The 11,037-nt window shown below is 48.1% G+C and overlaps 1 protein-coding gene across 9 annotated transcripts in view; it reads right to left on the bottom strand.

Moving 5' to 3' along the window:
• Positions 1-11,037, bottom strand: part of SAMHD1 (SAM and HD domain containing deoxynucleoside triphosphate triphosphohydrolase 1) — an 80,018-nt gene that overhangs the window by 2,368 nt on the left and 66,613 nt on the right. For 8 of the 9 annotated variants that reach the window (XM_042854963.2, XM_005295427.5, XM_065565680.1 and 5 more), the window contains 3 exons: positions 9,996-10,091; positions 2,657-2,761; positions 2,177-2,314 (listed from right to left, as the gene is read on the bottom strand). In XM_042854963.2, coding sequence (XP_042710897.2) covers positions 2,177-2,314; positions 2,657-2,761; positions 9,996-10,091 — 339 coding nt within the window. The remainder of the gene's footprint in view (positions 1-2,176; positions 2,315-2,656; positions 2,762-9,995; positions 10,092-11,037) is intronic. The other variant, XM_042854961.2, reaches the window with a different exon arrangement.

Genomic DNA, 11,037 nt, shown 5'->3' with positions numbered 1-11,037 from the left:
CCCCCCCTCCCTAGTGTAGACCTAGCCTAACAAATTTATTTGGGCATAAGCTTTCGTGGGCTAAAACCCAAATAAATTTGTTAGTCTCTAAGGTGCCACAAGTTCTCCTCGTTCTTTTTGTTGATACAGACTAACACGGTTACCACTCTGAAGAGTGAGCCCAGTAACCATCCCACTGTCCATCTGAAATTCAACTGTCCAACACTGCCACAACGAAGTGCTGAGGACCCGTGGCATACCTGTGGCATGGATTACCCACATTCAGTTTTACAGACTTGGCCATGTTTCACCTGTTAAGACACATTACTATGGTGAAATGAACTGGTGTGGTGGTTGTAAAGCTGGTTGCATGATGAAATTGATATTACATAGGGATGTTAATAGAAACAGGGAAAGCTTTTTATCAATCTCACGTGCAAAGCACACTGGAGAAATTAACTCTGTTTTGCTCTCAGAACCCAGAACTGTTACAAAAGGATGAGCCCTAAGGTGACTCACATGCCCATGGTTGCAGATCATGCCTGTGGAAACCATACTGCAGTGGTTGGATTTCTGGAGGTATTGAGCGACCGCCGAGATTAGCTGTGGGTACTCAGCACCCCTGGAAAACAAGCCCTGGGGCCTAGCACACTAGTTTTAAAAATGCGCAATACAAGGTATTATGCTTGGTCACACTGAAGGGATTTAAAGCTCTACATTTTTTATTAAAGGACATGAAACTGATTTGTGATGTGAGCACGTTTCTCTCAGAGCTCCTCCAGACTACATTTCATGCAGGGAAAGGTATCTGAGAAAACATCTAGACCTGAAAGAGCAGATACAGAAAGAGGGGCAGTTTAATACTAAATACAGATGAATTATTAGCATTCAAAACCAACTGCTAAGAGAAAACCTTTAATTGCTGGAAAAAAGACATCTTATCACACTGTCCGCACCCAACTTGATGGACAAGTCACACCTACTAAGGCTTACTCCAGAAAACTAGAGGTTCAATGCAACGATTTGTATATTTAATAAATGTGAAATACCTAATTTACATTCTCATTTTATTTATAATGGCAAAAATCTCATTTGCTTCCATCATATTAACTGCTCTGCTATAGTGATGGACATAAATAATTATATCAGCTCAAAGAAACAAGTTTAGTGGGAGAAATGATAGAGGAGGGGTAGGCCAGGGGCAGCGATGCTGTCTCAGCCATACCACAGAAATGCCAATTTAGCTCTATTGATATTACAGGTGCCGCCCCAGCAGGAGTCCGAGGTTCCTATTTCCTTCAGGATCACGTTCCGTCTCTCTCAGGGACTGTTTTTGACCAATTGGCTGAACATCCCCAAGAGCTGGGACCACAGAGGTGGCTCTGACCCTGTCCCCATTGCAAAAGCCAAAATTCCATAAAGGAGCTACAGTGGGTTCCATCCCCATCATGCCCTGTGGTATCTATGCTCTGGGGTCTGACAGGCAGCAGGGGCAACAGGCTCTACCCACATACAGCAGCAGGGAACCTTCGAAACCAGGAATGTTTGGAGGGTCTCTACCCTCTTCCTGTTCATGTTGCCTTGTTTCCCCAGGAGATTGGGGCTCCTGAACAGGAGTCTATAAAAGATCATCAAAAAACCCCCACAAATTAAATTCTCCTGGGGAAACAGGAAGCTTTAGAGGCCTGGGACAAGCAGGAGGAACTGGTCTGAGGGATTCCTTAAAGAGATGCCATTGAGCCCCACCGTGGTGGTTTAGGGCTGGTCTACAAACAAAACTTGCACCAGTTACCAAAACCGATGCAAACCCCTTGGGTGGATGCGCTTATTTCAGGATAAAAGTGTCTCACTTCAGTTCAGTTTAAACCTGTTCCCAATCAGCTTATGATAAAAGCTACCCTTAAACTGAATTAAGAGTGTCCACACGGGTTTGCATTGGTTTAAGCTCACTGCTTTGGTTAGAACATGCAGCATTCCTGTGTAGACATGGCCTTACAAGTAAAAATCCCTAACAATGCACAGATTTTGAAGGTCCCAAATCCATGTGCCAAGGTGAGACGCTCCAGGAGTAGGGACTTTTGGGGGCAAGTTCTCTGGCCTGTGTTGTACAGGAGGTCAGACTAGATGATCACAATGGTCCCTTTTGGCCTGGGAATGGATGAATCTGTGTGTAGGGTATTTATTAGGTAGGACGTACCTGTGGTTTTGTAAAATCCATGTTCATACACCACTGAATAAAACACTTTGTTGCAGCATCTAAACTCTTCTCATCCTTTTTCTTGCAATAAACCCGGATCAGCTGCTCTGCAAATGTCTCTGGCAGAAGCCTGGAAACCTTTTGAATAGAGGAAAAGAAATTGTACTGTGTTTCTTGGAATCTAGAGCCAACCCATCAATGAACTTCAAAATATTTCCAAATACAGGTAGAAAAATGTAACTTCTCATTATAAAGCATAATGCGTACCACAAAGTTAGGGAGTTTGACTGGAAAAATTAGTCAATCTGAAGATAATGAGGAATGGATTTTGGATGGACTGTGTTAAATACTAAGATTCTGAATTCTGGTAAAACTGTACCCCACCACCACGTTATTGCACAGAAGTGCTTCCACAACCTGTTATATGAAAATTTCCTTCAGAAGCATGTTTGGTAAGGCCTTTGGCAAAGCGATAGCTACCTGTTCTTTCGAAATCTTGACTGCCTGGCTCGGGTCAGACTTGCAATAGAAACGAACTTTATCGATAGGGTTCTGTTCTTTCATTCCATAGTCCATATTGATAACCTTGATGGAGACAATTCAGAAATGGATACAGATGAACAAAAAAATGGTTACCCACCTTTTTTGTAACTGTGGTTCTTCGAGATGTTGCTCCATTCCATTCTAGGTGTGCGTGCACCCATATGCGCGGTCAGAGATTTTTGCCATAGCAGTATCCGTAGCGCCAGCTGTGGTGCCCCCTTGAGTGCTGCGCTCATGCATCAGTATATCAGGAGCCGTTGGCCTTATGTCCTCTCAGTTCCTTCTTGCCAGCAACTCTGACAGAGGGGCAGGAGGGCGGGGAATGGAATGGACATGAGCAACACATCTCGAAAAAAACACTGGAAGAAAAAATGGTGCCCACCTCTTTTGTTTCGAGTGCTTGCTCATGTCGATTCCATTCTAGGTGACTCACAAGCAGTATCAATGGAAGTGGGCTCAGAGTTCACGGTCTTGCAGGTTGCAGCATTGCTCTGCCAAAGCCAGCGATGTCTCGAGCTTGCTGGGTAAGCGTATGAGACGTGAGCACGTGGACAGACGACCAGGTAGCGGTTCTACACATCTCTTGGATTGGTACCTGCACCAGGAAGGCCACTGATGACACCTGTGCCCTAGTCGAGTGTGGCGCTACGATCGCAGGCACATTCGCCAGCTCGTAACAGTAGCGGATGCTGGCCATGATCCAGGACGAAAACCTCTGAGCAGACGCTGGGCAACCCTTCATTCTGTCCGCCACCGCAACGAACAACTGCATTGACTTACGGAACAGCTTTGTTCTATCTATGTTGAAGGCCAGCATCCTTCTGATGTCCAGGGTGTGTAGCCTGCGCTCCTCATCAGACATATGAGGCTTTGGAATGAAGACAGGTAAATACATGTCCTGGCCAGTATGAAACTGGGAAACGACCTTGGGCAGAAACACTGGGTGCAGTCACAGCTGGACCGTATCCTTGTAGAAGGCCGTATAGGGCGGCTCCAAAATAAGTGCCCTGATCTCGCACACCCTGTGGGCTGACGTTATGGCAACCAGGAACAAGACCTTCCACGAGAGAAGCAGGGAGCCGGAGCCTGAAAGAGAGACCCCATGAGCCTCAACAGCATGAGATTTGGGTTCTGGGTGAGGGACCATGCCGTCATGTTGTGAGCCTTGGAACAGAGGATGGAAAGCCGAGATATCAGCTAGGTGGACCTTAATCGATGACAGGGACAAGCCTTGGAGTTTGAGGTGCAGCAGATAATCCAGTATCTCCTGCAGCGGGTCCTGCTCGGCCCAAATATGCCATTCCGAGACCCAGCATATGAATCTTTTCCATTTGGCCAGATAAGTCGCTCTGGTGGAGGGTTTCCTGCTACCCAGCAAGACCTCCTGGACACAGCCCAAGCATGGCTGTTCGTTCATGCTTAGCCATGCAGCAGCCAAGCCGTCAAGTGTAGTGCCGCCAGGTTCGGCTGCAAAAGGCTACTGTGGTTCTGTGACAGCAGATCCGGCCAGAGGGACGGCTACTGAAAGGTTCAGCAGCATGCCGAACCAGTGCTGGAGAGGCCACGTGAGGGCTATTAGGATAATTCTCGCCCTGCCTTGCTTGATCTTCATAAGGACCCTGTGACTCAATGGCACTGGCAGGAAGGCATACATCAGCGCCCCCAACCATGGGATGAGAAAGGCATCCGACAGGGAGCCCCTTTCCATTCCCCGGATCGAACAGAACACGTGTCATTTTCTGTTCTGCCTGGACACGAGCAAGTGCGCCTGGGGAGTCCCCCACCTCTGGAAGATTATGCTGACCACCTCCGGATGAAGTGACCACTTGTGGCGAGATGAGAAAGTCCTGCTGAGGTGATCCCCCAGGACGTTCCTGGTTCCAGGCAGGTGCGCGGCTACCGGATGAATGGCATGCCACACATAAAAGTCCCAAGAGCAGAGAGCTTCTTGACAAAGGGCCGAAGACCTGGCACTGCCCTGCCTGTTGATGTAATACATTGCGGCGGTATTGTCCATCAGGACCTGCATGCATCATCTTGCTCCTCAGGTGAGGCAAGAAAGCCTGGCAGGCCAGGCAAACCGCTCTGAGTTCCCTAATGTTGATATGGAGGGCCAGATCATACCACAACCAGTGGCCCTGGGAGCTCAGCTCGCCCAGGTGGGCTCCCCAACCCAGGTCTGAAGCATCAGAGACGGGGTCGCAAAGGGGACTCCCAACACCAACCTGAGGTCCAACCACCAATTCAGGGACGACCTGATGTGGTTCGGCACCCAGACTATCCAGTTCAGGTTGTGCCTGTTGGGAATGTAGACGGATGCCAGCCACACTTGCAGGGGCCGAAGATGAAGTCGAGCATGGCTGACCATGTATGTACATGCGGCCATGTGGCCCAACAGCCGCAGGAAGGTATGAACCATGGTGAGCAGGTGGTTCTTTACATGGGAGATCAGGTCTATCTGACATGGCCTGAAAACGCGCTCCTGGAAGGCAGGCTCTGGCTCGCATGGAGTTGAGAACCACCCCAATGAACTCTACTCGCTGGACGGGCGTTAAGATGGATTTTTTTCTTGTTTATTAACAGGCCCAGGTCGCGGCAGGTGGAACGCACCAGATTAAGGCTCCTCTGCACTTGCTCACGAGATGGGCCCTTGATGAACCAGTGGTTGAGACATAGGAAGACCTGGACCCCTCGACATCTCAGGTAAGCAGCCACTGGCACCATATGTTTTGTGAACACCCTTGGGGCCGATCAGAGGCCAAAGGCTAGTACTGTGAATTGAAAATGGCGTCCGCCCACTATGAAACTGAGGAGGCGCCTGTGACCTGGGAATATGGAAATAAGCGTCCTTTAAATCGAGGGCAGCATACCAGTCTCCCAGATCCGCGGAGGGGATGATGGAGGCCAGGGAGACCATATGAAACTTCAGCTTTTTGAGAGACTTGTTGAGGCGACGCAGGTCCAAGATGGATCTGAGGCCCCCTTTTGCCTTGGGGATTAATAAGTAGCGGGAGTAAAACCCTTTTCCTTTCATGTCCTGAGAGACCTCCTCCACCGCCCCAGGCGCAGGAGGTTCTCAACCTCTTGAACAAGGAGTTGCTCGTGGGAAGGGTCCCTGAAGAGAGTTGGGGGAAGAGTGGGGGTGGGAGGGAGGGGCAGCCAAAAATTGCAGGGTATAGCCCCGAGATACTATGTCCTGCACCCAGCGGTCCGAGGTGACTCACGACAAGACCGAATGGTAGGGACAAAGATGGTGGAGGAAAGAACAAGGTGGATCTGGAAAACTGACCAAGGCATCACTCTCAAGAGCTCCTTCAAAACGAGCGCTTCTGACCCCCTGTGCTGCTTTGCCAGGCCGGGCTGCGCGATAGAAGGAGGAAGGGCAGCGAGGACTAAAACTTGTGTCTCTATCCCTTCTCCTTGCAGACCCATCAAGGCTGCCAAGGTCTTGGTGGCAGGGGCAGCTGGAACTGCTTCTGTGAAGACTGCGGCATATGTATGACCAGTGAGGGAAGGATGGCCCGAGTGTCCTTTAACCCATGCAGCCTTGCATGCGTCTATTTGGAGAAGAGACCGTTCCCAGCGAACGGAAGGACCTAAATCGTGGGCTGCATCTCTAGGGAAAGACTGGCGGTTTGAAGCCAGAAGCTGCACCTCATAACCACTGCCGCCACGACCACCCTAACTGCTGAGTCTGCTGCATCCCACACCATTTGGAGGGAGCACATAGCTGCCGCCATGCCCTCCTGTACCAGGGTTCTGAATCTTGAGCCAAACCCTGCAGGAGGGACTCCTTGAACTTACAGAGGGAGTCCCATAAGTTAAAATTGTATCTGCCCAAGAGGGCCTGATGGTTTGCCACCCGGAATTGCAGCCTTGCAGTGGAATACATTTTTCTCCAAAAAAGGTCCAGTCTTTTGGCCTCTATTTTTGGTAGTTGAGCTGGTGTGCCCCTGCTTATCTTTTTCGTTGGCCACAGAGACCACCAGCGAGCCTGGAGGAGGGTGGGTATAAAGGTACTCAAACCCTTTGGCTGGGACAAAGTACTTCTTTTCAACCCTTTTGGAGTTGGGAGAGCTAGAAGACGGGGTTTGCCAGAGGCCTTGGCAATTTTGAGGACCCTGTCACATCCTGGTCGGTGCTGCAAACTGTTGCTCCGAGGTAGCAGCAGATGAGCAGTGCGAAAGGGGCATCGTCATGACTGGCACGCCCCATGCACTCCAATAAGGCCACTGTTGTGCTGGCCACTGGCTATACTGCCAATGTGGTGCCGATGTCGACATGGCCTCTCGTGCCCAATCGCGCTGGTGGAGTCTGGGTGAGGGGCTGAACTGCCCTTCCGTGCCAGAGGAATCCTCTTCCGGTGACCATGGTGGAACCATTGATGCCTGCATCTGCCTGCTGACTGTTGCCACCAGAGACCGGTGCCTGGAGTAAGGGGATCGGTGCCGATATCGAGGGGACCGGAGTTGTGACAGGGAGCGCTCCCAAGGGACAGGCAACCAAGATCGGCAGCGAGAGGACAACCAGGGGAGGGCGAACGGTGCCAGTAGTAAGGGGACTTGCACCTCCCCTTAGGCAATCTGCATTGAGACGGCGGAGACTGCGATTGCGGTGACTGAGGGCGAGCCTCAGAGGAGCTTGGCTACAACTCCAGAGATCTGGGGCGAGAGGAGGAGAGCGCTGCCTTTTCTCGGGGAATTGGTGGCGCTCCACTGCCCCCTGAGGGGTCTTAGCGGCTGGCTTGCCTTTATAGGGAGCCTTCGCTGTTTCCTCCAGCACATGCGGTGCTGGTGGCATGGGCGGACGTCTCTGCTCTCTTGGCGCCAGGGGAGCTTGGGAAGGCATTGATGCTGTCAGGAGTTTGGGTCCCCTATCACTCCCAGGAGTTGGTGGTGGAACTTTTAAGCGGCTAAGGGCCCAACCAGGGAGGCACATACATGTGGCTCCAGAGTTGCCGGGTGGCCAGAAGTGGGTCCTTTGCCCGATGTCCCATGGCCCTTCTTGCCCAGTGCCAGGGAGCCATTCCTTCTTTTTTTCTTTTTGGGCACCAGTGCTGGGGGTGCACTGTGCACTGAGGCCGAGGTATTAGGTGAGTCTTGGCAGGAAGGCTCAGAAGCCAGGTGGAGAGCAGCCTCCATGAGGAGAGCCTGCAAACAAATATACTGCTCTGAGTCCTGGGTAGAAAATTTTTACAAATACGACACTTGTCCTTCACATGTGATTCGCCCAAGCACTTGAGGCAGCTGCTGTGGGGGTCACTTATAGGAATAGGCCTGTTATAGTCCACACAGGGCTTAAGCTCCAGAGACTGGGACACGCCCCGCCTGGGGTGAAGTCCCTGCTGGGACTCTAAATTCTAACTACACTTAACAACTACTTAACACTAACTACTATAAACAAACTATTTACAAGGCCCTACAGCTCGAAGTCAGAAGAGACAAAATCGCTAGCCCTTGCTATGCAAGGAAAGGCACCCCAACTAACCATCATGGGTGGTCACAAGGAACTGAGAGGGCGTAGGGATGCCCGCACCTGACATACCGACGCATGAACATGGCACTCAAGGGGGTGCCACAGCCGATCATACAGATACTGCTAAGGCAAAAATCTTCAGCGACCGTGCAGATGGGCACGTGCACACCTAGAATGGAATCGACATGAGCAAGCACTCAAAGAATACAACATATTTTTGGGTAGCTTTCTAGACTTGAGATTACCAAGATTCTAACAGAACAGACACTATAATTATTAGTAGTTAGAAAATAGCAAGGATTATTCTAAAATAATTGGAGTTAACTACAATAGTTAATCTTTATGAAAAAACTAAAATTTGTCTCAATTGTTTCATGAAATTAGTTTCACCGATGTGATGAGCTTCAAGAAATTTGTATCACCTTAAAAGTGACCTGCAATCAGAGAGGCGTCCAGCAAACAGAGTTGAGAGAAATCTAAAGTGATTTACAAGTTACATTTCAGACATGCTTCAGATCTGTCTATATGTACTGGTAGCCCTTAAATTTTAATTTTGCCTTGATAACTTGACAGTGCTGCCACTAGAATATTTTTGGCAGTTGAACCAAGACAATTTTAACACACCAGTGCTTCCTCCATCCAGTACATATAATTTTCCTGTTTGCTTTCCAGAATATCTGAATTAAGAAAACAGAATTTTTAGGGTGGAGAGGAATAGGCACAGAAGGCGAGAGGAGAGACCAAATCAATTTCAGCAGTGAAATACTCGCAGAGAAGCATTTCCCTTTTTCCAATGACTCAGATGTAAATTTAAGACAATTTGAGGACAATGGGATTACATCAGTGTGCTGGAGGGCAGCAACTGGCTTGCAGAACCTTTAGTACTGGTGGAAATGCATAGAGCAGGAAGACCTCTGGTTGCAGGACTGGCCGTTACATGACACATTTTACGTGCAAACGCAGTAAATAGGATATGGAAAAACAAATGTTAAACCCTAATTTTTTTTTTTTAAGCAAAGTTAACTTTTCCAAGTAGAGCTGCTCTGAAAGAGTCTTGACCAAGGTCACACTGCCTGTCTGCAGGAATAATGGCTTATAGGAAGACATATTCCAGTCACAAAGATGTGTCTGGACATTGCACAACCCAAGGGATAAGGAATGCTTCAGTCTCTTTCTACTTGCAGATGTAATACTTCAGTTACATTGTCTTTGTTTCAGTCTTTGGTAGCTATCCATTTTCAAGGTCTAAATATTCCAGGAGGAAACTATCCCATCCCCTTCCCCCCCCCCCCCCCCCCCCCACACCCACCCACCCACCAAAGTGCAAGTCTACCACCACAGGAGCAGAGCCAGCAATGGAACAGCTAAAAAAAGTAACTAAATGTTTTCCTAACATTACTTTTCCATTGCCACAGGGATGTTACATGATGACAAACTGAAGAGTGAAATGGTCCATGCAATCCCTGGGAAGAGAGGTGTCCACGAGATAATCTTTTAACACCTGATCCACATTATGAAAAAAAATGGAGAACCCTTGATCTATAGGCTTCAGGATTAACACATACAGGGAAACTGCTAGGCACCAGATACCAACTGCATACTCCACGCAGGGATGGGAATGCACTGAGGGTTACCTTATGCCTTATAATGTCCCTGAATTGGACACACTGCTTTCTTATTTTGAATATAAAGTGTACTCAGCTTTACGTGCAAACTTTTGCATGGTACACTTGGCCCTTTGTGATACAGAAATGAAGACAGTATGTTTTACACTAAGTTTGCTATGAAAGGACACACTTACGTCAACTATAAAGTCTTCAGCATTCAATTCAACATCCTGAGGTGCATTCTTTGGTCTGGAAGCAACAATGTGAGCTGGCAGCACGTCATACTGATCCTGAGAAAGAGCGAACATTTAATTCTATTCAAGCACTTCCAGTTCCAGACTTGGGCAACTGAACCCATATATCTGGAGAGAACGCTGTCATACAACCAGGCTGGTTGAGATAAGGCTAGATTACTTTACTACTTAAAATACCAGCATTTTTAATGTAAACAATTCACCTTTCAAAAGAAAAGTTCAAGTGAAGATTTTCACCTGCATTAATCGACCAGGACTACAGCTGAAGATTGGTCACGTGACCAGGTGAAGCTATACAGAAAGTGCCTCAGCAGAGGGAATAAAACCTGCATGAAAGTCTATAACTTTGAGGTATGTATGTTTTCCATGATAACTGTGGGACCTTTAGCCAGAGATCCAATCTACTATGTTGGTGGTTTTAGATGGGCCCTTAGAGAGCCACAAAAATCTTTAGTGCCTAGGGCAATCTACTAGCTATCAAATAGAAAGAAGTTGACTCGGGGGAGGGGGGGGCGTTTACAGTGCCCTGAACATGTGCCTTTAAGCACATTATCCATGTTCCTATTAAACGCGTCAATTTCCTCAACTCCTCATTCTACACAGGAAAACAGACACACAATATTTCTTACAGAGTTTGTTTGCAATATTGACAATGGATACAAGTATGTATTACATAACTGCTGGGAATCTGCCTGTTTCTGCTGCTATCAGGGCATCATCACACAATGAAGGCAAGAGCTGTTGAAGAGAGAGCTCTTACTCCCAAACAAACTTAATTTAATACAAGAACTGTTAGATGTAGTTACCTATAACACTTTTTAAACAAGCATCTCTAGGATGAAAGCCAGCCTTTAAAAGTAAAAGACAATGGTTTGGAATTTGAATTTCTTTCCAACCAGATAAATTCTGACTTATGAACTATTATAGGTGGAGTTGATAGGAATGCCTATGATTAAAATTGCCCAACACATCCCACTATAAG

This window comes from Chrysemys picta, chromosome 13 (genome assembly GCF_011386835.1).
Source record: "Chrysemys picta bellii isolate R12L10 chromosome 13, ASM1138683v2, whole genome shotgun sequence".
Taxonomy (NCBI): Eukaryota; Metazoa; Chordata; order Testudines; family Emydidae; genus Chrysemys; species Chrysemys picta.
This window is presented reverse-complemented; position numbering and strand designations above follow the sequence as displayed.